Source organism: Gambusia affinis, linkage group LG12, assembly GCF_019740435.1.
Source record: "Gambusia affinis linkage group LG12, SWU_Gaff_1.0, whole genome shotgun sequence".
In the NCBI taxonomy this organism is placed as follows: Eukaryota; Metazoa; Chordata; class Actinopteri; order Cyprinodontiformes; family Poeciliidae; genus Gambusia; species Gambusia affinis.
Genome location: NC_057879.1, coordinates 16,694,982 through 16,722,904, shown reverse-complemented (window position 1 = coordinate 16,722,904; position 27,923 = coordinate 16,694,982). Strand labels below are relative to the sequence as shown.

Here is a 27,923-nt window from a genome sequence, read left to right as displayed (position 1 = left end):
AATTGTCACAATAATTGCAAAAGAAGAATTTTTTTTTTCTTTTTTTCTGGATTAACTGAATTTTGTGCATTTTGGCAACAACGCTCATGGCGTACATGTGCATTCTCGCCCACTATAATCTGCACTGATTCGGTATATTTTTAACGATGTAACTAAGCAACAAACGTAATTGTCCCTTTCAAAAGCTTTTGTTAGGCCCTCTAACACAGTCTAATACATAATTAGGCATAATGTCTTCGGCTCATTATAGTACACATGTGTGTAGTTAAATGGACCTGGAGAGTAGCTCACCAAAATTGTGTGGATTTATTGGAAATGGAATTTATTTGTTTCCTGGGTTCATATTACACTACAGTGATTTAAGTAATTCACTGTTTATATTCAGGTTACTGCTGTTTATTTTTCCTCATATAGACTTATTATTCAGTGGAGTTAGTTTAAGACACTACGAAAATACCAAAAACTACAAAAATAAATCTGATATGTGTCAAAAACAACAACAACAAGAATATTGTTAAGCATATTCACGGCATATTTTGCTGTTATTGTCAGATTCGTGGGGCTATTTTCTGTGAAAAAAAAAAAAAAAATTGGAAAAGTGGACTGGAAGCTGTAAGAAATTTTTTGTTGTTGTTTTTGCGGAGAGAAGCTGGTCATATCTGCATTTTAACAAAAAGGGAGGAAAAATAAGCCTCTTGTTTTGTTGAGCCACGCTGCGTTCAGCTCCAGCCAACTGCAGCCCTGCTGCAGAGTGCTGGTAATGGCTATTCTGGAGTACAAACTGTTCACCTGTTCCAACACACAAACCAGCGGAGGGATCCAAGTTTTTTTCCTCCGTCTCTTTCCTTTTTTTCCACTACACTTCATTGTGTGCGTGTGTGTGTGTGTGTGTCTGACTGTATGCGGCTGTGTCAGGCCTGGGAGTCCATCTGGATGAAAAACAAAAACCCTTGCCTCATAAATGTAAATACGTGTTACTGACTTTAATTTTTCATTCAACAAGGTTTGCCTTAAGACATCCTTTTTTTCTGTTCTTGCTCTCAGTAGGAAATATTGACCCACTGAAATGTTGCCTGAGCCAGACAAGTAAAAGTCCCTCGCACTCAACAAAGCCCCAAATCCTTTATTTTTACTGATAGGTAGTTTTGTTTTCTGAGCGCCACATAATGCCTGTGATTTTAAAGCTCTTTTGGTCAGGATTAAGAGTTTTTGTTATTAAGTCTCAGCTTTTTGCTAATGCCTGTTTCTATATCGTTCTCTGCACCATGTGAACTGATTCTCACAATCCATCTCTATCAATCTTCTCAGTCCACTGAATCCCTCTTTTAGTTTGGACTCTAATGTCCAGCTACTTATGTGGATACACAGACCTCCAGTTCAGCCTGCTGAAAGTAAAAAAAACCCAAAAACCTTCACAGTCTAAAGAGCTTTAATAACACATAAGTTTAAATGGTTTGGGGATCAGGAGAGATTTTGTTGAATCAATCCAGATGATAGCTTTCCTTTGTTAATCACTGACCATGACTTAACATGATCAGCAGAGTTAGTAAAGTGTGGTCTTGATTCATTTTCAGGGATAACCCTAACCCTCTTTGTCTCTTTACCGGATCGGCATTTCCTAAAATCTTCTGGCCCTCTGTACATGTGACTGGGATTTATTCTAAATGATAAAGGATCTGCGGGTTAATGCAAATAAAATGATAAAGACCTCTTTGCAAAAATAAACCACAGAAAACAGATTTATTTCTTTTTAATATGGCTGTAAAATTTAAGGATGTTGAGAAATATATCCAGAGTTTAATAATATTCAGTAAAGTCACAAGATATGTTATATATGATACCATGTCAGAGCAGAGGAATTTAACTACCGGTACATGCTAATTTTTATACAAACAAAACCAATGAAAAAAAAAATAGCCTCATAACATCCATTCTGACATTTACTGGCATATCAAACAGAAAAATAATTTAAATAGACTGATACCCAACACATATTCTACTCTATTTTAATTTCAATATTATCACATGAAACACTTTGCTTTCATTTGATTTTCAGTCATATTCACACTTAGCAGTAGGAAGACTTGTATTTTTACATATTTCAGAATTTTGGAAGGCCCTTATTTTCAGTGTAAAAGTGCAGAGGCTCACCAGTTTTATGAACAGTGGATGAGTATTCAAAGAAAAAAAAAAATTAAACTAAGCCAAATTAAGAAATTCTTCAGGAATTTAAGGTCATGTTTATTAAATTAGAGATTTCAAGGAAATTAGACCAGAACTGCTGACAACATATTATGATTTTTTTTTTTGTTTTGTTTTTTTTACCAACACAAAAAAACTTGCTTCTGCCATTCGTGTTAATTTATATTTTTAATTTCAACTTCTAAATTTGTGTTTCAATTAATCCCCCACTTTTCCTCTGATTTTACTCCTAGAAACAGCACTTTTTTGCTCCTTAAATCATATTTGACAGACAACATGTTGCTCCTCGGCTTGCACTTTAAAATGCAGATCATGAATTGGAATAAAAAATTGTGTTCTGCAAATCCTCTCATAATCTTGTTCTAAATCTTTATTGAGTTGTTGCTCCAGATGGAGACAACAACAAAGTGAAAAGCAATTGTTTTCCTTATGTCATAGGTTTTTACGTTGAACTAGCAGAAGGAAGGTTTTACATATGTTTTGAAAAATATGTCGGAATTGCTTGGAAATTGTGCAACCTTATGACTGTTGATAATCATTCCTCTGCTACATGTATAAATGTTATAAATCCCTGTTGATGCTTATAAAAACATGTTTTTCTCCGAATATTATTATTAGAGAAGTAAGAGAAAACCTAAAACCTTTAAGGGATTTGCTAAAGATTACTAAAGAAATACAATTCTTATTATGCGAGGGGCAAAAACAGTTCAAGTTCACTATGCAACGCAGTAATGAATGTTGTCCTGTTGTTTCAGATGGAAATTTTAAAGCAGTGAATGGAGTGGCTGACAAAAGCAGCTGCCTGGATTCTGCGTCAAACTCTGTTTTGCTCAGATGGCCTGAAGTTACGTCTAACGGCTCACCCCAGTGTGAGCTGGACACCTCTGAGCATCTAATACCGGAGGAGGATGAGGAGTTCCCTAAAGATGAAGAAGAGGACCAAAGTCAAGACAGGATGAGCGGCACCTCATCGCCGCAGAGTCCATACGGAGACATGAGGGAAGCTGAGTGGGAGCCCCTGTCTCTGTCTGCCAAAGACCACAGCTCAAACTGCAGCCCTTCCCGAGCCTCCGAAGACCTTCCAGGCAGAAACAGCCACATGAAGGAAGAGTCTGAACTGGGCAGTCCGGTAGGCAGAGCGAGCATTTTCCAAGCCGAAGCTTTAAGGTACAGGCTGCTCCCCGCTGAGGAGGACAGCGAGGGGGAGGCAGAGGCAGACAGGCTGCCCAGGCTCGACGGCTGGGCTCTGGGCCTCCACGACAGAGGCCTTGACATGAGCAGAGGAAGAGTGAACCTCAGCCTGCTGGAGCAGGCCATCGCCCTGCAGACGGAGCAGAGGCAGGCCCTACACCACGCCTACAGAGAAATGGATCGATTCCTGCTGGAGCAGATGACCAGCGAGAGAAGGCACCACAGGATGATGGACATGGACAGCAGGCTCAACTACCATGGAGGCAAAGGTATTAACACTAAGAAAATGATCTGGAACATTCTAATATTGTTCAAGAATAAAATAATAAATAAAAAAAACAGAATCCTCCATCTAGGGTAAATCAGATAGATGACTTGTTATTTAGAAGATTGTGTGCGCTGAAAAACATTTGAAAGGAATAAAAGAAGCATATGCAAGGGAGTAGTGGGGGAATCAGAGGGTGGAAATCCTCTTAAGCACTAAAAACATTTTGGCAACAAGTGAGGTAATAAATAAACAGACTAAAATATAAAGAAGAACATTTTTTTAATATGGAATTGGTGCTACTCAGAATATTGGATTTTGATAGGAATCAACCGGATATTTAACCATGACCATAAGTCTTAAATCCTGCTAAAGTACCTCTCATGTTTCCCTCGGATTCTTCAAATGACTGCAGATAAATGTGTAATCCTGGATGTAATCTTTCGATGGATGGGCATTAAGAAGTGAATGCTCTGTGTTAAACTGTAGCCTTAACTAAAACGACAGCTTAATAGATGCATGTAGTGCAAAATGGTTTTGCCATTGCATGATATTTCAATCTTTTGGTTTAAATGCTTCAGACATACTGAACATTGCAAAATCTTAATGTGTAGACTTAATTTTCCTTTTTTGTTTTTTACGTTTGAAACAAAAACAATTCCGTTTTACTTCCTGTAAAAATGAGCTCTTTTTCTATGTCTGTAGACTCTCCCAGGACAGATAAAAAGGATATAAAGTGTCCAACCCCCGGCTGTGATGGCACTGGTCATGTGACGGGCCTGTACCCACATCACAGAAGTCTGTCTGGATGTCCTCACAAAGTCCGAGTTCCCCCTGAGAGTGAGTTACCGAAGCAACGTCGTTTAGTGGGATGATTTTTATTTAAGAAAAAAACTCTGGTTTTACCATTTACAATCAGCCGCAGTAATTGAAAACCTCTTAGCAAAAGCAAAAAGACACAAAAAGCCTGCTTATACATTTAGTTCAGTTCAAAGATGAGCAACAAAAAAACTTTACACATAAACTTAAAGGATTTTCTTTCTTTTACTCATAATGTTGGAATATTGAATTCTCCTTTTTCCCCCCACATTGGCGATTGTTAAGTCATTTCAATATAACTCAACAAACATTGAACATTAAACGGTAATGTTACAAAAGGGAACAGAAAAAGTAATTAAGTTTTTCAAAAACGCACATGCTCTTAGACTGCAGGCTGTATTTGCAAATCAAAGGGCTTCCAGCCGCAAGAATTCAAAAATAAATAGACAACTCCAATAAACTAATTGGCGGATATGTACAGAGGAGAACTTTCTAAGAATACAGAGCGGACCTTTAACAACGCATTTGGTTTAAAGAATGTAATCTGTCTTATTTTCGCTCCTCTTTTTGCTAAGCTGTTTACATTTCAGCCACATAACAGCATTTTACTCAATAAGCAAACAGCTTTTTGCTTTTTCCTCCTTATTATGTCCGTGCAGGATCTTTCTTCTTGTTCTGTGAAACATCAGTTAATGCACAGAAATATGTGATGTTATATGCAGCACAGTTTCTTTAAAAAGTATTAATAACTTAAATGTTTTCAAACCTTATATTTTTGTGTTTCAATGGGTTTTTATAAGAAAGAGCAGCCTAAGGCACTGCATATATAATCAAAGCAGAAGAAAAATGGTTAATGGCTTTCAAAAATGTTTACAAATAAAAATCTAAAAAGTGTAAAAGCCTGCAGAGAAGAATTCCCACAGCATGATGTTACCACCGTGTTTATGAAATAGTGGGGTGGCAGCATCATGCTGTGGGATTGCTTTTCCACCACAGAGGCAGGGAACCTGATCAGAGCTGACAGGAAGGGGGGTAAATATGGTGCCTATCAGAACCAGTTAGACAATACAAAATTCTTGAGACTCAAAGGATACGACCTGAACTCCAATGGGTTGGTAAAGATCAAAGTTGGAGCCTTAGAGTGGCCCAGTCAAAGTCCAAATCTAAATCTAGTTGAGAATTTGAGGGAAAATTGAAAACGTAGGTTTCAGATCTGTCCAATCTGACTGAACTTGGGCTATTTTGCGAAGAAGAATGGGTCAAATGATCTGTCTGCTGATGTGCAAATGAAGTACAACAGTAGGACAAAAGACTTGAATGAAAGACACTTCTATAAGTTAGTTTATTATTTGTACACATATTTTTAAAGAAATTGAAAACTATTTAGAATTCTCCTTTTACTTCAGTGTCGTTATCTGCTTTACATTGTTTTGTTTTTTTTTACCTAAAATCATTTAAAATATATTGAAGCTTTTGGTAATGTATTTGCACTGATTGTAAACTTAAAACATAACTTTTTCTTGCATGTTCAATTCTCGTGTCGTCTGTTTGTTTGTTTTTGTCTACGCAGTCCTGGCAATGCATGAAAACGTCCTCAAGTGCCCTACACCTGGGTGCACAGGAAGGGGCCATGTCAACAGCAACCGTAGCACCCACCGGAGGTACAATCACAAATAGGCGCCATTAGACAACCTGCACCCTGTTTGGGGATGAGTTACAGAGTTCACCTAATGTGTTTAATCCCCTCTCTCTGACCAGTCTCTCAGGCTGCCCCATTGCCGCCGCAGTGAAAGTCTCCAAACCTCAAGACGAGAGCCTGAAGTGCAGACAAACACCTGACCGCTCGCCAAGGTATGGCGCCAGATCATGCTTTTGGACTTTCACTGTGCTCAGTGTGAGCACATGCGGGCAAACAATGACATTTCAGCTCAGTGGTGGACTCAGTTCTTTACACACAGCTGAGATCATCTGAAAAAAACTGATAAAGACTATCATTATTGAGGAAAAGTGGAATATGTTCATTCCCTGATCCCAGCTGAACACACAGCCTAAATCTGAGCTTTCCAAGCAAACATAAGTGACGCTTGCTGCTCCTGTGAGTTCCTCTCTATTAGGAATGATAAAAGAGCAGAACTCTTTGTTCCCTGTGGATATATCATGGGCAGGATGCCCATTCCTTCTATATTAATTAGTCTGGCAACCTGACTGTGGATCTTCAACACACATTAGATTCCAGGCTCCATTTGTACAAAAGCACTGGCATCCCTCAATGAATAAACACAATGTCTACAGTTTTACTGCTTTTTATTAACTTTTCAGCCACCTTTGTTTGTAAATTCTTTTATACAATAAGGAACACTCTTCTGTTCTCCTACTTTTTAGGGCAATCAGCTTAATAAAGAAGTTTGAAATGAACCAACTGAACTACAGGCTATCTCATCCAGTAGCAGCCTTGCAAACCAGCCTCACAAAAGAAATGGACAAGTACAGCCGAATTCGCTTCGATTATGCCAGCTTTGATGCACAGGTCTTCGGCAAACAGCCGCTGCTCGGGACCAACCAAGACCAGGAAATGTTGCAATACCCTGACTGTAAGTTTCATACTTTTGGGAATGAAAATTCAACTCTTTGTATTATAAAGATTTCTGTGAAATATTTCTAAGGATTTTGATGTTTGAGTTTAACACATTGTGCCTCAGCAGCTAAATGGCCGGATTGTTTGTCTTTTAGCACCTCAGCAGTATTCTGGCATACTCGGAGCTTCGGGTGGCTGCGTGCCCAACTCTGGTCAACACAGTCCTCCGAGTCAATTCAAAAAAGAAGACAGTCTCCAGGCCACTGCAGCGACAGCCGCCATTCTTAACCTCTCCACTCGCTACCGGAAGAGCATGGAAACCATCAGCGGCCAGGCCTTGGCAACCTCAACCAAGGTAATAAAATTAGGCCATTGGAAAGTTCTTTGTTGTTGTTCTCTAAAAGAGCTCTGATTTGTGAGTGAAATGAAAGGGAAACAAAAGAGACTTTGGTGCAAAGAGTTCAAGCTTGACACCAAGGAAAAAAAAAATCTTTTTTTTTTTTTTTTTTACCTCATTTACCTGCCATTTTGCTCTTGAATCTTTTGTAGGAGCAAAATAGCATTGTGCTAGATAGCAGTATGAGCGCTCCAAAATATAACAAATAGGGGGAAAAAAAATTGTAAGTTTCACAAAGCAAGTTTTTTATATTGCTTACGTCCAGTTAAAGGGGATTAGGCAGACAACAAAGTGGTGCACAATGTAAAAATGTATGAAACTATGAGTACACAATGCAGCCAATGTTAAAGTTGGGCTCTTATTCAAGAGACATAATAAATGCGACACAGAAGGCCGCTTTACAGTTTTAGATAAGGGATTTAGTCTGAATTTATTCATCTTTAGTTTGTGAACTAAAATACAGCCTGGTTAAATGTGAGATGAATTATTCTAACCAGATGTGACTGCTTGTGAAATAATAATAAAAAATAATACATAGTTTTATATTTTGTTTTGCTCTTGAGTGTGGAAGGAAGGTTTTTACTGGGCCGTGATTCATGCAAGAACCACCAATGCATCACGGCTGAAGAAAAAATGAAATCTGCCGGCTTTTCCCTTTTAGACTGCTCATCTCCTTTTTTTTCTTGTTTTTTGGTGAAACATGTGGCATTGTATTTTGTTTTGACATCAGCTGGCATGTAAAACCCTTGAACTGATGTCTGAAGATGCATCTTGCCCAGTGCAGATGGCAGAGGATATTTTGCTTAGTTATATGATCCAGCATAGGCTGTGTGTCTACACCAGATCATCTTTAGAAGCCTTCAAACGGATTAAGCCAATTAGCAAAAGGAGTTAACATATCAAAAGTTTAATTCACACCAAATCCAAACTCTTTGCAGGAAAATGTGTGCAGATCAAAATGTCTTCTGCTTGCGATGAATGCCCAACATGGCATTGTGTTCAACAACTTCCCAACTCACGTCATGATTAATATTGATCACATTCTGTGGGTTACATACGTGCACTGTGTACTGTAGATGATTCAAGGTTTCCACACCTACACAGCCCAGATCCTTGTCTCCCAGCTTGTTGAGCTGAGAATGTGGCCCTGTACCAGGTACCAGCCCACTGAATGAATAAAACAGTGTTAGCAAGTTAATCATCTGTTCTCGTTTACAGCTTAGTTGTCTTGGACAGACACACAAAATGAAGAACAGCTTTCGTGTCTGAAAAAGAGGGGGCCATATTTAGAGTGTTATATGTCGCTGGATGCTTTAACTTATATGCATATGTAAATATATTACACTTTGAAATATACCAGAAAGAAATCTATCCAGAAGCTTAAAAAAAAAGAGAAAACAAGGAAAAGTGTGAAACTGCTGCTATAGCTATTCAATGAAACCAAAGAGAGAGAAAAGCAAATGTTTTTGCTTTAGTTTTCTGCTAACCTTAAATCACAATAAATTAATAAAAGTTCTTTCATTTCACACTGATGCCATTTTCAGTGCAGGATAATTAAACTGGACAGTCTCATTTATGAAAATTACTCTTAATTAATCAAACTACCATTAATAATTGACCCTACAATCATAGATAGGGTTTAATGAAACATATGGATTGAGTAATTGGTTTCATTTATGGAAAAAGGATTTTAGCCTCTAATGAGGTCCAACTTTTAATACCTTAAAAGAGCCATAAGTCATTATGCCAGTACGTTTCAGTACTAAAAAAACCAAATGCACAAACGACAAACACATCTGTCAGCAGGGGAAACTTATGCCACATTAAGCTTTTTAATTTTTGCTTTAATAATGATGACCTAAAACCAACAACCCAACCCCCCATCTAAAACAGACACACACACACAAACACACGCACACCCTGACTCCCAGCTGCCATCTTGGTTGTGTGTCCTAGAAAACAGATGATACAGCTGTCACCAAAAAAAAAAACAAAAAAAAAACTACACACCAGTGATTATTTTTTTGCGTTCAGCAGAATTAATGCTGGCTTAGTTTGGTATTTTGTCTGGTGTGAGATAACTGCTGTATGAATTATTTAAATATGTTGTTTGCTCTGCGTTTTTAAGTCATTTATTCATGTTTACAGAGAAAGGGGTGAAAGTTTTTACAGCATGACTGTAATTAGAAAATATGTTTCATTTTTCTTTTTTCCCCCCTTCTTATTATCACTCGCAGCACTAAAATAATTATTTTTTTTATAACATGTCGTTACATGTGTCAACTGGATTCTGCAACTGTTTTTTGGGGATTTTTTTCTTTAGGATATGCTAATTGAGGTGGATGAAAATGGGACATTGGACCTAAGCATGAAGAAGTGCAAAGAGAATGGAAAAGCCCGGGCCAAAACACCGTCGGACGAACAGCTGCTGTCACCTGAGTCTGCCCTGGTGAAAGGCGGAAGTTTACTCATCGGCCCCGCCTTCTACCAGCCGCTGTGTGACAGAGAAACCTGGGAGAACTCCATCCCTGTCAACTTCAGCAAAGCACATGTTTTACAGGACAAAGAGGTAAAAAGCTGCTTGTGATGTAAAAACACAAATGAAAACTATTGAGGATGGAAGGGAAAAATGTGACAGAAAGGGATTACATGTAGACAAAAATTTGTTTCAGCTTTATAGTAATTATTTCTTAATCAAAATTTATCCATACCTGTTTTAAGTATTGTTTTAATTTTTGCTATAGATTTTTAAAAATGCAAGAAATTTCCATTGAAAGCAAATGAAGACAGGAAAAATACTGTCAAACAGCCAAAGTGTTACTTGACTTATTTCAACAAAAGTAAAATGAATCTAACTTTTAACATCTTTGCTTCAAAATCTCCAAACTTCGCCAAACTGTCTAACATTTATCTAAGAGTTTTAGAAAGATATTATCAGATATAGTGAGATTTGAACAGTTTAGCTTATTTTTAGATTCATCTTTTAGGTAAAATGTAATATCTAAAACAACAGTTAAATTTAAGTATAAGCAGCAATATATAAGTTTATTACCAAAAGACATATTATAGTTCATAGAGTAAAAAGAAAACAATCAATTTAGGGAGCTGAAGTAACAAACAAATTATGGTACAGTTTTGTATTTAGTCAGATGTATTAAGAACAGTAAGACGAAAGGTATACATTTATTGGTTGACCAGTTAGCCTAAACCTTTTAATTTTTTAGAACTCAGATGGTTCACATACATTAAAAGATTTTTTTTTCAATGTACAAAGTGCAAACAAACATTCTAATAATTTTAAGTTAAATAGTATGAAGTTTTTGTAATATAGTTCATTCAAAATTCATACTAAGCTGTTCAAAACATTCAGTTTTATTTTTCAATTTGGCTAGCTAATTTAGTTATACATTTTATAGATTTCTTAGAAATGCTTGAAATTAGAAAATTTGCTAAACAACCAATCTTTTACTTAAGTTACTTCTGAATATGAAAATAAAAAATATGTCTGTCTACACATGTTTTGTATGGTGTGGACCTATGCTATATGTTTTGAAGACTTTCTGATACATAGTTTTTGAAATGCTTCACTTGTTCTTTAGTAAGATCTTTAAATGTAAAGAATATTTATGTTTGCGCAACATTTACGTAAATATGCAGAGTGATGAATAGTAAAATCAAAATTTAAAGTTAAACATAATACTTTTACAAATTAGGATACATACTTTGTTTATTTACAAATTACATTTAAACTTTAGTGATGTGGTAATACCTTTATCTATACTTTTTAAAGAATTTTATAAGGTAATGAAATGTGTGAAAAACAGAAATGGTGAAATGAGGAATGTTTGAACATATTTGCAACAAATAAATAATCAAAACATTTAAAAATTTAGTCTGAGCTGAGAAGTTTAAATATGTGTATTTTTTAAGATGGCCCACAGTTTTGCGAAAACAGAAATAAAGTCACCTTCTTTTTAATTTTCGTGACATAATCTTGTTTCTTATTGACGTGTAGTGCCTTAAAAATATTTATAGTGACATTTAAAACATAGTGACAGCATGTCTGAAAATATATCCAACTTAATTACACTGCTAAATTAGTGTTTCTGTGCTCCACGTTGTTGTGCAAGGGACTCTGAATGAACCATAATATTGTTTCTTATGTTTCAAAGATGGGACTTATTTGTTGTAGATTAATCTTGTTGGATTTAAATACAAACATCAGTACTCCATAGCTTTGAATCATAAACACTTTGTGGATTACTTTAAATGGATATATGGTTTACCTCCTGAGTGTCCTCAGGCCTAATCTCTTTTTGCTGCACTCTGACCTTTAGCAAATGTTTTAAGAGTATTACAAAGGGATTTTCTTAATTATTGACTTTTAGGTCAGTGAAGAGAGAGTTTCTAGTCATGTTGTTTTGTTTTTCTCTTCAGGAGGATTACGATCAGGTGTCCTTGGAGGACCAGCACTATCCAGGGGATGGCAGTATGTTAAGCCCCAAAGCCAAACTGCTGCTACGGGATTCAAAGAAGGAGCTTTTGAGGTAGGCTATACAGGGTTAAATGCTGAAACATCTTGCAGCATCTTTATTCAGTCAGATATGTGTAAGCTGATCCGCCCTTTTAGTCGGCAGATGGTCAGTATTAATGATTTTTTTTTTTTTTAAGTGTAACTCCGAACCCAAGAGCAGATTGATTTAAGTGGGTCAAATGAAACTCCCTCTGTCACATTTGACTGTAACTGATATGTCTGCAGGTTCATGTGGAGAAGAATTGTGTCTGTTTAAAAGTGAGTTTTCTCCCTGTAAAAGCTTTGCACAACTCTTGACTCTTGTAGTTAGAGTGCATGCTCTACTCTACTGGGTCTTCCCACCAGAAAAGTAGGACCCTTTAGTTTTTGCACAGCACAGCTTCCCCTGAGATCTCTGCGAACGACGCTCAGAGATATTACTACACTGAATCCTAAGCACTGTGATCACAAACACTTACTAAACTTCTCGCTCTACTAACTCTTGTTTCTTTTTAATGTCAATGAGAGGGCTCTCAGTGTCAAATAAAAGATTTCAGTCGCAGCTTGGCAAAGTCTGTGGGAAGTGGAGTAATCTGTGTATTAAATGCTTTGTGTTCCCTGTGCAGCTGTCCGACCCCAGGCTGTGATGGCAGCGGCCATGTGACAGGGAATTATGCATCACATCGGAGGTAGCGCAATTAATTACAGTCTCATTAGCAGCAGCTCAAAGTTATGCAGCCAAGGCAAACAGTGCTTATTGTTTAAACTTGTCACAAACCACAGGTTCCACAGTTCATAGTATTAAATGACAGTTTGATGAAAAGGTTTTCATTTCCTGAGGAGGAAGTTGTGTTTTTAAATAATATTGTATTATTTATGCATTGTGATGATTTAATCCAACAGTGATCAAAGCATGAATTAAAGTGACTCTTAGCTCTTTATCCTCTCCAGTGTGTCTGGATGTCCCCTGGCTGACAAAACTCTCAAATCACTGATGGCAGCCAACTCTCAGGAACTAAAGTATGTGCTTTCAAAACGGGTATTTTTTGTTTCTTAAAGCCTTTTTCACATAAACCTAGGCAGTTTGTTCTTGCTTCCATTGAATTTGCCTCTGCTTTCCCCCATATCAGATCTGTTTATCCCTTTCATTCCCATTACACACTATGCAAGATTTCCATGTCCTCAACATGAACTCGTTTAGCCATTTGTGCTGCTTTCCTGCATATTACCATTGATCCACTTTATGCTGTAAAAAGCACCTGGTGTCTGTGTCTCTCAACCTGCAGGTGCCCAACACCTGGCTGTGATGGATCTGGACATGTGACTGGGAACTATGCTTCGCACAGAAGGTAGAGAGAGAGAGAGAAAGATGAGGAAAAAAGGCATCATCACCACTGAGCATGAAATATATTTGTCAGAATCGTGGCATTCAAGCAGATGGTGAAAGTCTCACTTTAAACAGCAAACATGCTGCACTTTTTGAATACTTGTTTTTAAGAACTTAGCTGCTATCTATCTATCTATCTATCTATCTATCTATCTATCTATCTATCTATCTATCTATCTATCTATCTATCTATCTATCTATCTATCTATCTAAATTTTTGGCATTCTGTCCCTTTTTAGCCTTTAATGGAACTTCTCAGTAGGTTTGTGTTATTTCACCTTCTCCAAATGTTTTCAGTTTGTCAGGTTGTCCACGTGCCAGAAAAGGAGGTTTGAAGCTCACACCAAACAAGGATGACAAAGACGAGCAGGAGCTTAAGTAAGATTTTTTTTTTTTAACTGTCCTCATTCCGCCGTTATGTTAGCCTAAAAATAAAACAAGGCAACAAACCAAAACCGGCATCGTGCTTTTGTGCGTTACATACCTGGAGGCCGTGTAGTTAAACAAAGAAAATAATGCTTCAGATGTCCGCAACATTAGTGAATTATTTTGTGGAGGGATTAGCAGTGTGCTTTTGTAGGATTTTATTTTCCCTTGGGTTTTGTGCTGGTCCTAGTTTTTGAATGGGATATCTGGTATATCACTTTTCACCAAGTGCTTTCTTTATAATTAAATTACATTAAGAAAATGTCGACCTGATGATTGCACGACACTCATTTGCTCTAATCATTGTTGTCTGTGAAAGTGTTATTGAAAAAAAAAAAAAAAGAATAATGTAATTGATTTGGAGTTTAAATCCAAAGTCAGATATATGAGCCCTTGTTTACTTCTACATCTGGACCCTGATTTTTTCTTTTTAATTACTAATGCAAGGCCATGGGCTTAGGAATTATAGTGGAGTAGATCTCATACACATTAAGAGAGAAACGGGGGATGGTAACAAATGTCCCTAGATTATTGTAAATAGTCAGCCATATGGCATGCCTCCATTGTCTGGGTGCCTTGCATCAAGCTACCTACCTGTGGTGGATGTAAGTAATGGGGACTGATGTTGTTTTGTCCTATAAGTGAGGCCATGCTGTGTAGTAACAAAATGCTGAAACAGGCTTTTTGCAGGCAGCACTCCACAGTGTGTGTGCCATTTGGATCATCTCAGGCGACCTTTCACCTTTATCAATAAGGGAATGGGTTAGCCACCTCCAAATTACATTCTTTCGCATGAGGGGGGAACATGACAATTATCTGTAATTCATGTCACTCCATTACTGACCTGCAGAAAACAGGCCTGGAAATGCAACTGACAAACTCTTAATGACATTCAGCATGAGTTGTGCTGATGTTTTTTTCCCCCCAGACACAAATATTGCTCACCATAAAATGCACGCACTAACCCGAGCAGAGCGCTAATTCCAATCCAAGTTTTAGTGGATTAATAACTTGCAGCTAATGTGATTATTTGAGTCTGTGGAGTTTTTTACTTTGTTTTTAATCAGCATTTGGATGGATTAATCAAGGTAATGGTTAAAAAATCTTCCGGTCTAGTTATTGAAAGTGATTTTTTTAATACTCTTTTTTGTGTAGTTTAACAATAACGCTGTTTTGTACTGCAAGAAAACAATAATATATAATAATATATGTTGCTTAATGCAAGCCTGTTAGGGTTTTTTTGGCAGTGTTTGCAGCATTTCAGCATGCACATCTCTTGACCTCTAGGTGTCCCGTGATTGGATGTGATGGGCAGGGCCATATATCGGGGAAATACACATCCCACCGTAGTGCAGGCAGTTGTCCGCTAGCTGCTAAAAGACAGAAAGAGTCGTCCATCAATGGCCTGCCCTTTGCCTGGAAGGCTAACAAGCAAGAACTGCCCCATTGTCCCTTGCCTGGCTGCAACGGCCTCGGGCATGCCAATAATGTATTTGCCACTCACCGAAGGTAAGGTCACTTGTTTACCATTTCCTCTCTCAGCATAACTATTGGGTGTAATGTTGCATCTTTACTGTACATTGCCACATTTACTGGTGGTGCACTGATCCAAATTTTGAAACCAATTTCCGATCTCTGATTTTTGTAAAGCGTGGAGTGGTAGAATTTTTGATTTCTGTTTATCAACTATAATTATAGGCTATTTCTAGCCTTGCTTCATGGCCATTACTTGATAATTTTAGCAAAATTTACACAGTCTTATGAAAACAACAGTCTGCACAATATAGAGTGTTGATATTTAACCCTGAAGATCCATTCATGCTCCCTCTATGTATGAAAATAGGTAAGCCTGTTTCTAACTTTGCTAAGCATCACAGCCCACAGTGGAAGTCATCTTGATGATGTGCAGTCTCAGAAAAAGACAGAAAATGAAAGACAGCAGTGAACATAGGTGGTCTGTGAAGCATGATTATGGGGAAGTTCCACCATTTCTGTCACAGTGTTCTTGGATTGAATGATGAATCTGGACAGAATACGCCATCTGTATCCTTCAGCACAAATGGGCCTTTATTCCACGTTTTCCCAAATGCATCTCCAAATCCAAGATGTTATATGACAGACGCAAAATGTTTAAAAGGGTAAAACAAACAAACAAGCAAAAAAAACTTTGTTGTACTTAAATAAGCCATCCAGTTATCTGCTTGAAAACCTTGCGTCATCATTGCAAAAGCAATGTTTGCAATATAGTAATTACAGAAGACTGCTTGGCTTCAACGTGACACAAACATATGTACAATTTTAGTGAATGAGATTGTGAAGAAGACAGAAAATAGTGGGGGACTGTAATGATGTGACATGAAAGAGTATAAAAGATTTTAGTTTATTGTAATCAACATATTTCTTATCATACAGCATTGAGATGGTAAAGAGTCTGTATTTCATCTAGTCCAGAAGACTCCAAAGCACTTAACTGAATCATAGATGTAACTGTACTTGTTAGATCTGCATTCCTGCAGTGAGATCCTTTCTAAAAAAAAAGTAATAAAAAAATTCAGTGACAATGATAATAGCTAACGTTAATAGTTGCTTACTCAATAGAAGTATCGACACCCAGGAGGGCTGCTGTTAGCACAAAATGACAGTGCTTGCATTTGGCCTACTCACCATTCGGAAAAAAAGATTTAATTTTCACATTTCTGACTGACCTCAGTTAGGGCTGATCAAGCTAAAACAACAATTTATCTTTGCATCTCTATCCTTTACGAGTCTATGTAGATTTGGTGGTGTCCTACAATCTTAAACTGTTATTTGTGCTTGACCACTGTAGCTTGTCAGGGTGCCCGCTCAATGCACAGAGCATCAAGAAAAAACACTCAGAGGAGGAGATGATGACTATCAAACTGAAAACCAGCAGTGGTGAGTTAATTAAAAAATTAATCTTATTGTTTACATAAAAAAAACAACAACAGCAACAACAACAAAAACCTTTTAACTATAATACCTGAGGCCTGTGTAATCCAGGTGTTGAAAACAAAGAGGACATTCACCATCTGGATCATGAAATCAAGGAATTGAACAACTCAAATATGAAAATTGAAGAAGACATGATGCACCTCCAAACACAGGTAAGTATTTACTCCCACAGATTGTGTTCAAAAGCAACAGTTCAGGGTGATCGCTGCTCGCTTAATCTGATGAGCCTCTCCTCGGTTTTGAACCCGAAAGCAGATCTCGTCGATGGAATGTAACCTGAAGACAATTGAGGAGGAAAACAAGATGATCGAACAGCACAATAACAGCCTTCTGAAGGAGCTTGCTCGCCTCAGCCAAGCTCTCATTAACAGCCTGACAGACATTCAGCTGCCTCAAATGGTACAGTAAGCTTTGACCACACACTGCATCTGTCGAACCTGTCAGTGAAAACTAGTTCCCTTCAAATTGTCATTTTCTGCTGCACTGTTTCCACTAATGGTCAAATTTGTTTTTGTTGCAGGGACCCATCAGTGAGCATAATTTTGAAGCCTATGTGAACACATTAACTGATATGTACAACAACTCGGAGCATGAATACTCCCCGGAGTGCAAGGCCCTCTTAGATAATATCAAACAGGCTATTAAGGGCATCCATGTTTAAGCTGCAGAGCTACCAAGAGGTTCCTTTGACTTGGGATAATGGCACTAGATAGCTCTATTTCACTGAAGAGTGCTGGCTCGGCTGCATGTATAAGACAAGGCTTTTGGAAATGTGTTCGGCATTTCCTCGGTAAACACGCTGCACTGAGAAAATTACCAGCCAGATTTGTAGTGCTTTTACCGTTTCTGCATTTATCCTGGTGAGATTTTTTATTACGATTATTTTATTTTTATCCCCTCTTGCACTTAATTATTTTGTATGATTTGCTTGATTTTAATCTGTATGTGTTTATGTCATTCTTATATTATTGGTATTTATTACTATATTTGTTCCTCAGTGTATTTATTTCCTCAGATTTTATTTATTTCTTGAACTGTAAATGCTTAATATTTGAGAAATCTGTTGGATTTTCTGCACATTGTAAATTACACAAAAGCACATTCCAGTTTTTAATGGCATACTTTCGCCATCTAGTGTCGAAAAAGCTAGTCTATTATCACTCTTCTTATTAGTTCATAAGTTTAACTTCCCTTCAAAGAAAAAAAAAAAAACTACCAAAACTAAGTATCACCGGTTTTAGGCATTGCTTACTTTTGTTATTGGGAACTGAATGTATTAGACAAAGTGAGATTAAAAAAATATATATGATAATAATAAAACAAAATGCAATGCAAGAGTACTGTACCTTTTTATACTCAAGGTGGGGTGAGAATGCAGCATCATTTAGGGAATGTGAGTTTATGCCCAAACGGAGCGCATCTAAAACAAACAAAAAAAAAATTATCAAAAATTCACTTTGTCATAATGATTTTTTTGTTTTTTTTTTACAGAAATATAGATATTAAACTGCCTTCTGTGCACACACGCTGAAGTGTGCATATAGTATGTGCCTAAATGTATATGAATCCATGAAAATATACAAGTACTATGTTTTGTGGTAGGACAGTATTATGTGGATGGTGTCTAATTTATTCTACAGTACAATTATTTTCATAGGAGGACGAGTTCCTGATGACTGTTTGAAAACTGGTGTTTCAGTAGCTGTAATCTCTGAGTCAGGTTCTTAAAGTATGACTGACACTGAAATTGTTTTTTTTTTTTCTTTTTCTTTGGCTTTTGTTTTACTCTTTTCTCCTCACAGGTCTTAGCATTTCAACAGCTATCAGAGTTTAAATATCCTATTGGCACATTTAATAACCATTTTAAAACTGTGTCAAAAAAAATGGCAATTTGGTTTAAATCAGTCATCACAGAAAAACAGTCGTTAAAGGCTGATCAGTTGTTATTTTGAGCAGCACTTTTGTGACAATATATTTTATGTCTCCATTAGATCAACAAATGGAAGAAAAGGGAACATTGTATTTACTTTACACCTCCATATATTTTTAGTCTCTCAGTTTGAAATTAATCCAAGAGTTGGGAATGCATAATATTCATTTATGCAATATGTATTTAATTTTTAGTCCAATGTAGCCTTGACGGTTTTAAAAGCAAACATTGTAATAGCAAAGGAGCCAAACTGCAGAAAATTGAAACCATATTTTATCCAAACACAAGAATTTTAATCTTTTAAAAACCCAATTATGTTCTTTAAATTTAATCCTATATAGGTTGTTTTTTTTATTTTATTTATTTATTATTGTTATTATTCCTAAACCACACGTTGTATGCTCAGGAAGTTTTGTGAATAATATTTATTTATTTTTTGCTCTTCTCCCTGTTAGTATTTGATGTTTTGTAATGTGAAAATGCTCTTTTTGTGGAACGATATTAGTATGAAATTGTACTGTATTTTCTTTTTTTTTTTTTTCTTTTACATTAAAATGTAATGGTTTTTTTTCAGTTGGGGTAGTTTGTAAAATGGAAACTTCCTATTACTTTTACTATTTCATAATAAACAGATATGCGCTGTGTTGTACAGTTTGTGTATGGTAGAAATAAACTTTTCAAACGGTTGTGTGATTTTCTTTTTTTTAAAAGGCTTTGGGTGCACCGGCAATCCAGCGTTGATGCCGATGGGCCAAAATTTTCATGGGGCAACACTGGCACCTAGTGGTAAATTTGAAGTATTACATTAAGAGCAGGGAGTTGGTCCCAGAGAGTAAGTATGCCGCTGTAAGCTCACGTTAAGAAGCTGTTGTAGTTACATTTAAAAAGACCAAACAATCATGACATCCAAGGAGTGACTGAGAACCAATAGCTACATTTTATATGACCAACAAATGATAACCTTACTTAAATGAATTTTATTTCTGCTAAATATTAATTAATCTACTGTTTATTATGTTTATTTAAAAGCATGTCAGCTACATTTCAGAAGTGGGGTGGAATGTATAGTATGTCAGCTCCTCTTCGTAGAAATGACCAAATTGGGTTTATATATTGGGTAGATTTATATTTCAGAAATGAGGTAGAATGTATTCCACCACCTATTGTCATCTATTGAAGATGAGAATAGGTAGAAGCATCCATCTAAATCTGATGCTTATTTTCCAACCTCTATGCACATGTTCCATATTTTCTCTTTACTAAATGAAAAACAATGTGCATCAATCAACATGATGTATTTACAGCCCAGAAAATGTGGGGGTTGTCATTTTTGAAGCATTTATGTTTTATAAAGTCACATGTCACAAAATTTTAACATATTTAATTGAGATTTTATGTAATACACCAACACAAATATTGCATGTTTGTGAAGTAAAAGAAAAATGAAGCATAGCTCTTAACTTTCTCTTTCCAAAAGTGTGGTGTGAAACCAAATTATAGCTGGGTGTCTTTAAATATATGTTTCTGAGTTTTCTTCCTCAAGCTTAGAGGCTACATGTGCAATGTAGCCTCATATTGCCACATATCCTGTTTCAGATCAGGTTAGGACTTTGACTGAACCATTCTTGGATCTTAAACCATTGCATTGTAGCTCTGGCTGTATACCTGGGGTTGTCCAGTTGGAAGGTGAACCTTGATCTTAGTCTCAAATGTTTTATTACCTCTAACATGTTATTTTTCCAGATTACTCAGTTTAATATCATTTGGTTTTTCATTAATAGTATAAATTGCATTTAAGGCTTCTTTTTGCTTTCTTCTAACAATTGCTTGTTTCTTATTATCCTTCCATAAATGGCAGTTTTGTGGAGTGCTTGACTAACATTTCCCAACAGCTGTCAACAGATATTCCCATCTGAACTTTGGATCTCTCCAGTGTTACTATGAGCCTCTTGGCTTCCCTAAATTTATCTAACAAATGTCTGAGGCCTTCACAGAACAGATGTATTTACACTAAGACATGCAGGTAGTCTCTGTTTAGACCAGTATATGATTGTGGAAAGTAATTATTTTTATTTTATTTAGGTTTACCAGAGTAAGCAAGGCTGCATACACACCCACTCCACACTTTTCTGATTTTTTTTTTTGAAAATGTGTCTCATCAAATCCCATAAAGAACTACTTTTTGTGAATTTGACCAAATTAAAAAACAAATGCAAATTAAGTATGATAACTGTTCACTGGCAAATAATTAACAAAATAAAAATTTCATCGACAAAAGACATCAAGTCAAAGACTACTTTTTCCATCATTCTTAGCAAATGTGTCTTTTATTTTGTCTTAGTTTTGATATATTTACATTTTTGAGTTAAAAAAAATCACCACTAAGATTTTTTTGTGGTGAAAAGTGAACACAAAAATCTGAGCTCTGAGGGAAATCAAAGTTCTTTTACTTTGTGGGGTCAATAGTAATTGCACAGTTTTATTTTTTGCTTTTTAGAGAAGGTTAGACAAACCACAACTCAATTACCAGCTTTCTGCCTCAAAAGCAGGTAAAATTAATAAGAAGATGGTAAAGCAAGCAATGACTGCCAACATTTGTCCTTATATGTAACCTCACAGGTTGATTTACATCACTGGAGGAAGCATAAAAATCAAATGGGGTGAAAGACTGAAACAACAAAACAAGACATGAGGTACGTATTGCATGAAGCCACTTCCTGAAACATTGCAAGTCTGTCTTCCAGTAACATTACTTCTATGGTTTTCACTGCTGCACAGAGACACTGGTGCTTCTGTATTCAATCTAGTCTGAGCATAAAACTAAGGAAAGGCATATAAAGGGCACTTATTAGAAATAATCTAAGAGTACTGCAATGCAATATTAGTGCATTTTTAACATACCCATACATACTCTGTTGGATCCTCTTTAAAATATGGTAAACGATGATTCTTTAAGCACTGGATTGGTTGCAGATATCAACTAATTTTCTCTTTATCATGTGCTAGAGAAGACTAAATGCTGTGCCCCCATTTCCACATCATCTAGACTGTGGCAAAAAACATTTAAATAGGATATCTGACAAAAGAAAACTTAAAAATCTACAGATAAACAATGTAATCAGAGCTAAAGGGTGCAGTACATTATTGGACCCTGCTGTTTGTTCATTCATTATTATAGTATTATTCAGTATTGTTCAACACTGCAGAGCGGTTAAAATTTTCCGTGTTAGTGTGATGTAGAGAAGGTGTCAACGTGGGGAGCACAGTTTCACTAACCTCCTCTCTCCATCCCTCACTTCAGATCTCATCAGACTCTAATTATAACGCAAAAAAACAAACCCTTCTTGTACAGAGGTATTGATTTTGTTTGATTCAGCGACTCTGAGAGTGGCAGTGAGTGACATTACTAATGATCCTGGATGAGCAGCTATTCAGTTATGAGAGACACTCAAAAGTGCGTCAGGATTTATTTTGAATTAATAGTTTTGGCTCATGCAAGTGGATCTCAGCACCTCTGTTGTGTAAGAACACCACTGGGGGAGAAAGTAAGCAAACTCTTCAGGTACAGAAAGAATAACTACTCATTAAAACATTTATTTGTGTAAATATACTTTTTTTAAATTTTTTTATAAAATCTCTGAAAGAGAAGTAAAAAATAAGGTAGTTCAAATGTCTAATTTCCTCTCACACAAGAGGAAGTTTGAGATGCACTAATACATGCAAAAAGATCCCATACTGCCTCACACATGAGAAAAATCAGAGGAAAAAGCCCATTAATGCAAGCTGGCCACTTCAGAGCCAAAGCGCATGTGATGACCGAAGCTTCTTCCACATTAAACCAGGTGATCATCCTTTCCCAATCCTCCACAGCTAAATTTAGGTCTCTCATTACAGGAACTGTGCAGGGTTAGAAGGTGCATGACACTTTCTACAACATTTCTATTTTTGAATTCTCTTGCTGAAGGGCCAAATAATGAACAGGCCGATCAGATGGTACAGATCTGCTTCCCTCTTCCTTGTTTCCTTCGCTAAATTGGCAAATATTATTAGATGATGATACAAAGACAAAAACAGTAATCTTTAAGTAGGGCTCTATAACATGCTTATGCTAACAAAGAGTATTTTTTTACAGAGTAGTTTTTGCATTATGTCTTTCCCCTTGTCCACTTGAAGAGACCCCATACTGAAGTATAGCCAGATGTGAGAACACGTCTTCAGCAGGGGAGCTCCTGCTATGTAGTGCTCATTGAAAAAAAGTATGGATGAAATTTTACAATCTACTGAGTCCTTAGAAATGAAGCTCCCTTCTCTGACCTGACAAAGAGATCCCATTATGGGAACTGAATACTTGCAAAAGTATTCATACCCAATGAAACCCATGATCAAAAACATGATCCTCACACACAGATACTGTTTGGAAGAAGGTCCAGCAAAGACTGCACTTTCTATAATTATTCAGTCCATCCTGTGCACACCCATCCTGTGCACCCACTGTGGTTTGGCTGTTCCACAAAAAAGGACAGGTGCAAACTGCCGTGAACAACTGAGTCTGCAGGAAAGGTCGGCCTTCCTATATTCTCAACATAGGAAGGCCTACTCAAGTTGTAATAAGGTTACAACTTGAGTTTTTTTTTTTTTTTTTTTGCATTTATTCACTTAGCAAAAAGCTTCATTTGTTATACGAGTTTATAAAACAGTACAGATGAATAGATAAGTATGGAGTGGTAGAAAAATTACACGTTGTTTTTGAAAATTGAAAATACTTTGAAACTGTATGGTGGTTACATCAAGCTGTGTGGATGCTTTGCATCAGCAGGACAAGGAAAGTGGTCGGACTCATTTAGGGAGTAAAGCTAAATGTAGAGAAATTCTGAAAGAAACCCTGTTTGGGGCAACAGTAGACTGGGGTGTTGAACCACCCTTCAGCAAAACAGCAACCCATATGAACCTGAAAGCAAATGTCATAAGACATTGTGACTGACCATAAACTCTGACAACATCATTGCCCAAAGTTAATATTTTAGGTGGCAGAGTCATGCTGTGGGGATGATTTTCTGTAGGAACAGAAAAGCTTATTGGAGATGGATGGATGGATGGAGATAATATTGTAAGCAATACTAAAAGAAAACCTGCAGAAACAGACTTGGATTAAGGTTAGTCTATATTTATAATAAATATAAATATAATAATTATAAATTCTATGAAAAGACATCAAAATTTTAATTAAAAATTGAAAAAAAGTGCAGTTGAATATTTTGACTATGTTGGAACACAATTATATAACATTTTTGGAATAATAAAAACAGAATTGCAACATTTTAGGAACAAAAGCATCCCCAGTATGATTCTGCCACCACACTTTTCAGATTTATATAATAAATTAAAATAAAAAATAGATAGATAGATAGATAGATAGATAGATAGATAGATAGATAGATAGATAGATAGATAGATAGATAGATAGATAGATAGATAGATAGATAGATAGATAGATAGATAGATAGATAGATAGATAGATAGATAGATAGATAGATAGATAGATAGATAGATAGATAGATAGATAGATAGATAGATAGATAGGCAACAGTTTCCTTGTTTCGACATTTTCAAACCACGTGACCCGTGTTTACATTTTCTCTCAGCTGTTTCTTTCTTCCTTCTCTCTAGCACAGCGTCTCGCCGTTGCCGTTCTTATTTTTCCCAACCAAACCACTAAAGTTAGCTCAGACAAGCAGTACTTAGTCTATGGAAGAGGCTGTTATTGTGTGAAAGTGGCTTTCACTGACCGTCGCATTGCACGGTGCATTCACTTGCAAGAAGTGAGTAAATGCGACACGACATTGTGAGTATTTTTGTTTTCCTTGCTGTTAAGTTCCGTGTTTTGCGTCTTACCTGGTTTCATTTTTCTGTTCGGCTGTAATTATGTTCGGTTAGTGATGACTTGCACAACAGAGTAGCAGCGTTGTGTATGTGATAGGTTGTGTGTGTAACAGCAGGATAAAGAGCCGAGCTTACCTAACCTGCTTTGTCTCTGTTTTGATGATGGCGTACTCGGGGCCCACCAGAAGCTAACCTTAGCCAGCCCCAATCACACAGCTGTTTTTACACACCTTCTGATAAATAAGATGCTAGCCTCCGAGCTAAAGATCGAATCCACCATGACGTATACAGGTTTTATTTCTCGACTTGAATGTCAGGCTGTTGAAACGTGGCAAGGGGGCACTTTTTCTATCATGTTGACATGATAGAAGAGGCTCCGATTTTTTTTTTTTTTTTTTTTTTTTTTTTTTTAGTTCTTTGTTGGATTTTTAACACAACTATGATCAGAAACCCACGAGGTGTAATGTTTAATTCGTTTAAAACAAAAACAAAAACCCCGGTTTTGTGAGTTGCAAGCAGCTAAATAATGGGGTGAATCGCACTGCAGAAAGCTGGCCAGCAACTGCGTTTCAGCTCGACAAGTGGGAACAAAAAACTGCATGACTGCTCAGTCGCAGCACAAACTCTCAGTATGTATAAAAACAACTTTATTTAATACACGACTCCCCGGGGGTTCATCATTATTAGACACTGGTGTTAATAAGGAAGAATGTTGGCTTTTAAAGGCTGAAAAACATTTCATGAAAACGGTGTTGTTGTTTTGCTCCGTCGTCACACGCAGTGAAGGTAGCGTGTTCGAGCCGCGGATTGGCTGAGGCGCTACTGTCTGTGTGGCAACGGTATCACGTGACCAGGCGCACTGTTGATTGGCTTTCTCGAGTGTCAATTGATTTAGCGGCATCACCGCGTTTAAAAAGGGCACCCCCTTTTTTAGTGGGGTTTTCTTTGCTAACGTAATTAAAGTACATATAATAATTATATACGACAGTTAAAAGATGATATAGCTATCCCCAAAATTATGAGACTTTATCTAAAGATAAGATCTTATAGTTGAGATAGAATCTTATATCTAGGGTTCCTTATCTGATTCAAGTATGTGCTCTAGCTGAGCCTCTACAACATGTAATAATTCTTGTAATAAAAAACGTGATGATAAAATTAAGATTATTTCAAACCTAATTCTGCCTGGTCTGTGATTGATTTTGGGACTAACTTTAGTTAAGTCAGAAACAAGCATCTATTCTGTAAGTACTTGTAAAAGTACCCTAATAATTCAAGATTAAGCCCAATTTACGCAAACACAGTCAACGTTTTATTGAAGTAACTCATTTCAAAACAGCTAAAAATGGGCTCATAGCAAAGGAAGGAATGTTTAGGACTGGAAAGGGCAGAAAATAACAGATACAGACAAAACATGTAAAACTGTATAATTTAAATGGGGCATACATTCTTTTGACCTTGAAAATTTATATTGTGTTGTCTGCCATAATTGGTAGAACGATGTAATTCTTTTGAACATTTTTTAGTGTCTGTACGTTGTACTACAGAGCCTGGTGTGTGCTGGTTGTGACAGGAAAAGTAGTGGTTGAGGAAATTCCCTCAGTCAAGTTAACTGCTTAAACAAGTTTTGCAAACTTGTAAAGTAAAGTTGGAGAGGTGAGAACACTGCTTCTAGTTGGTGCACCTGAAAATAAGTGTTGACTGACTAAATGAACATGTTTTATTTTGACATCACATTTGCGCTGAGTTCTATTACTGTATGTTTATGCACAATACATAGAGTAAATTAACTAAATATGATTGCAGCTTATATATTTAAAGATTAATGACTTTGCATATGTTTGTTAGAATGGTACCTGATCTATTTCTTTTTTCATGTAACATTTACGTAAAGAAACAGAGCGAAGGGTATTACTGAAATTAATCATGAATACACATTTGAATTGTTTTTGATACCTTGGGCAGGAATAAAAAGTTGTTCTTGAAACAAGCAGCAATGTTTATCCACCACAGAGCACTGAAAGGATTTAGTCTGAAGATGGTGCTAAAGCTAAAGTCATTATGGTAAACATTTCATAGATTCTCTTGTGTAGCTCTGGAAATGAAAGCAGTAACACACAGGCTGCTTAAAATACAAGCAGCAAATTTCCCCTCAAAAGGCTGTTTTGTTGTTGTTATTGATATTCGACATAGATCTTAAACAATCTGTGGACTGTGTAATAATTGATTTGCACAATTAAATTGATATTTTGTTGCATGCATATTGCTTTTATCATATAGACTCCCCAGACTCACTGATAAAGCACTGGCTGCACAGGGAAGGTTGAAAAGCCACCCTGTTTGACGCTCCATTTGGTTGGAACCATAAATTTGCTCCCTGTAGAACATAGGAAGGTTGATTATGCTTAACACATTTGTTCTCCCTTTTTTGACCCTGCAGGGCATTTCTTTTTGTCACAATCTGAGAGCTTTTAAATCTTTAAGACATGTTAGTTTTCTGAAATGAATTCTAAGTATTAGGGTAAAGGTTAAGGCCTAAGAGTGTTAATCTCAAGATTATTGCAGTACTGCATAAAACCATTGTGTTTTATTTTAGCGAATTGTGATTAGTTTTGCGTACTTAACAGGGTTTGGATTATTAGGGTTTGATTTACAGCGTCTTGACCTGAAATGAAACATCTGTCTTGTGGGGAAATTTGATCTAGTAGGTGAAAAACTAAAGCACACAAACAGGAGAATGCTGAACTGCTAACTCTGCTTTTCATTCATCTAAATTAATAATATGTCATACATTGGTTTAGCATCTATAATAGGTGATGTGAATATGATGTGACTGTAATTTTAAAGCTTTTGAAGTTTTGTCAAATTCACTTATGATATTTGCATTCATTAGCCATTGAAAAATGTAGTTGCAAAACATTTAGCAACAATTGTAAACTGAGCCCTTTATAATCTAAAGTACAAACAAGCCAGCAACCCCTGACAAAAACATACACAAGACATATTCTTGGTGGTTATCTGAGCAGTTGTGTTAGTTTGTGGTACAGTGATAAAAGAAACAGTGTGTAATCATGTACTTAATTAAACTCTACTTGAAGTCCTTGAGGCATGACCTTTATTCATTATTGTAACTTTGCCATTCAATTTTCTTGTTAATTTCCTTTTCAATTGAATTGAGATTACAACTATACTGGAGTTCAGCTGCCTTTCTTGAAGAAAAAAACAAACGTATTTTGTCCTTTGATATCCTCTGTTGTACCTAAGTGCTTGCTTGGATGAACTAGCTCCAAACCAACTGAAAGGTCTCATGTTTTTTCTGAATCAGCCAACTTTAACTATTCATTATGGTCTATTCATTAACTGCA

The 27,923-nt window shown here is 36.5% G+C and overlaps 2 protein-coding genes and 1 long non-coding RNA gene across 13 annotated transcripts in view; 2 read left to right on the top strand and 1 right to left on the bottom strand.

Moving 5' to 3' along the window:
• Positions 1 to 19,364, top strand: part of st18 (ST18 C2H2C-type zinc finger transcription factor) — a 47,588-nt gene extending 28,224 nt beyond the window's left edge. For 5 of the 10 annotated variants that reach the window (XM_044133928.1, XM_044133923.1, XM_044133931.1 and 2 more), the window contains 17 exons: positions 2,958 to 3,662; positions 4,364 to 4,498; positions 6,048 to 6,138; positions 6,236 to 6,328; positions 6,860 to 7,068; positions 7,208 to 7,407; positions 9,773 to 10,018; positions 11,887 to 11,996; positions 12,589 to 12,651; positions 12,914 to 12,982; positions 13,249 to 13,311; positions 13,647 to 13,727; positions 15,063 to 15,284; positions 16,603 to 16,691; positions 16,782 to 16,900; positions 17,001 to 17,147; positions 17,269 to 19,364. In XM_044133928.1, coding sequence (XP_043989863.1) covers positions 2,958 to 3,662; positions 4,364 to 4,498; positions 6,048 to 6,138; positions 6,236 to 6,328; positions 6,860 to 7,068; positions 7,208 to 7,407; positions 9,773 to 10,018; positions 11,887 to 11,996; positions 12,589 to 12,651; positions 12,914 to 12,982; positions 13,249 to 13,311; positions 13,647 to 13,727; positions 15,063 to 15,284; positions 16,603 to 16,691; positions 16,782 to 16,900; positions 17,001 to 17,147; positions 17,269 to 17,409 — 2,783 coding nt within the window. In that variant the 3' untranslated portion in view covers positions 17,410 to 19,364. Of the gene's footprint in view, positions 1 to 2,957; positions 3,663 to 4,353; positions 4,499 to 6,047; positions 6,139 to 6,235; positions 6,329 to 6,859; positions 7,069 to 7,207; positions 7,408 to 9,772; positions 10,019 to 11,886; positions 11,997 to 12,588; positions 12,652 to 12,913; positions 12,983 to 13,248; positions 13,312 to 13,646; positions 13,728 to 15,062; positions 15,285 to 16,602; positions 16,692 to 16,781; positions 16,901 to 17,000; positions 17,148 to 17,268 lie in introns of those variants that run through there. The other 5 variants (XM_044133925.1, XM_044133927.1, XM_044133926.1 and 2 more) reach the window with 5 other exon arrangements.
• Positions 16,139 to 24,856, bottom strand: LOC122841023. Its single transcript, XR_006372331.1, has 3 exons — positions 24,694 to 24,856; positions 18,095 to 18,168; positions 16,139 to 17,024 (listed from the first exon to the last, which is right to left on the bottom strand). It is a non-coding gene; the product is annotated as an uncharacterized LOC122841023 (long non-coding RNA).
• The window catches only part of pcmtd1 (protein-L-isoaspartate (D-aspartate) O-methyltransferase domain containing 1), a 20,869-nt gene continuing 17,052 nt past the window's right edge, over positions 24,107 to 27,923 (top strand). The window contains exon 1 of one of the 2 annotated variants that reach the window (XM_044133935.1): positions 24,107 to 24,520. The gene's annotated coding sequence lies outside the window, so the exon portion shown is untranslated. The remainder of the gene's footprint in view (positions 24,521 to 27,923) is intronic. The other variant, XM_044133936.1, reaches the window with a different exon arrangement.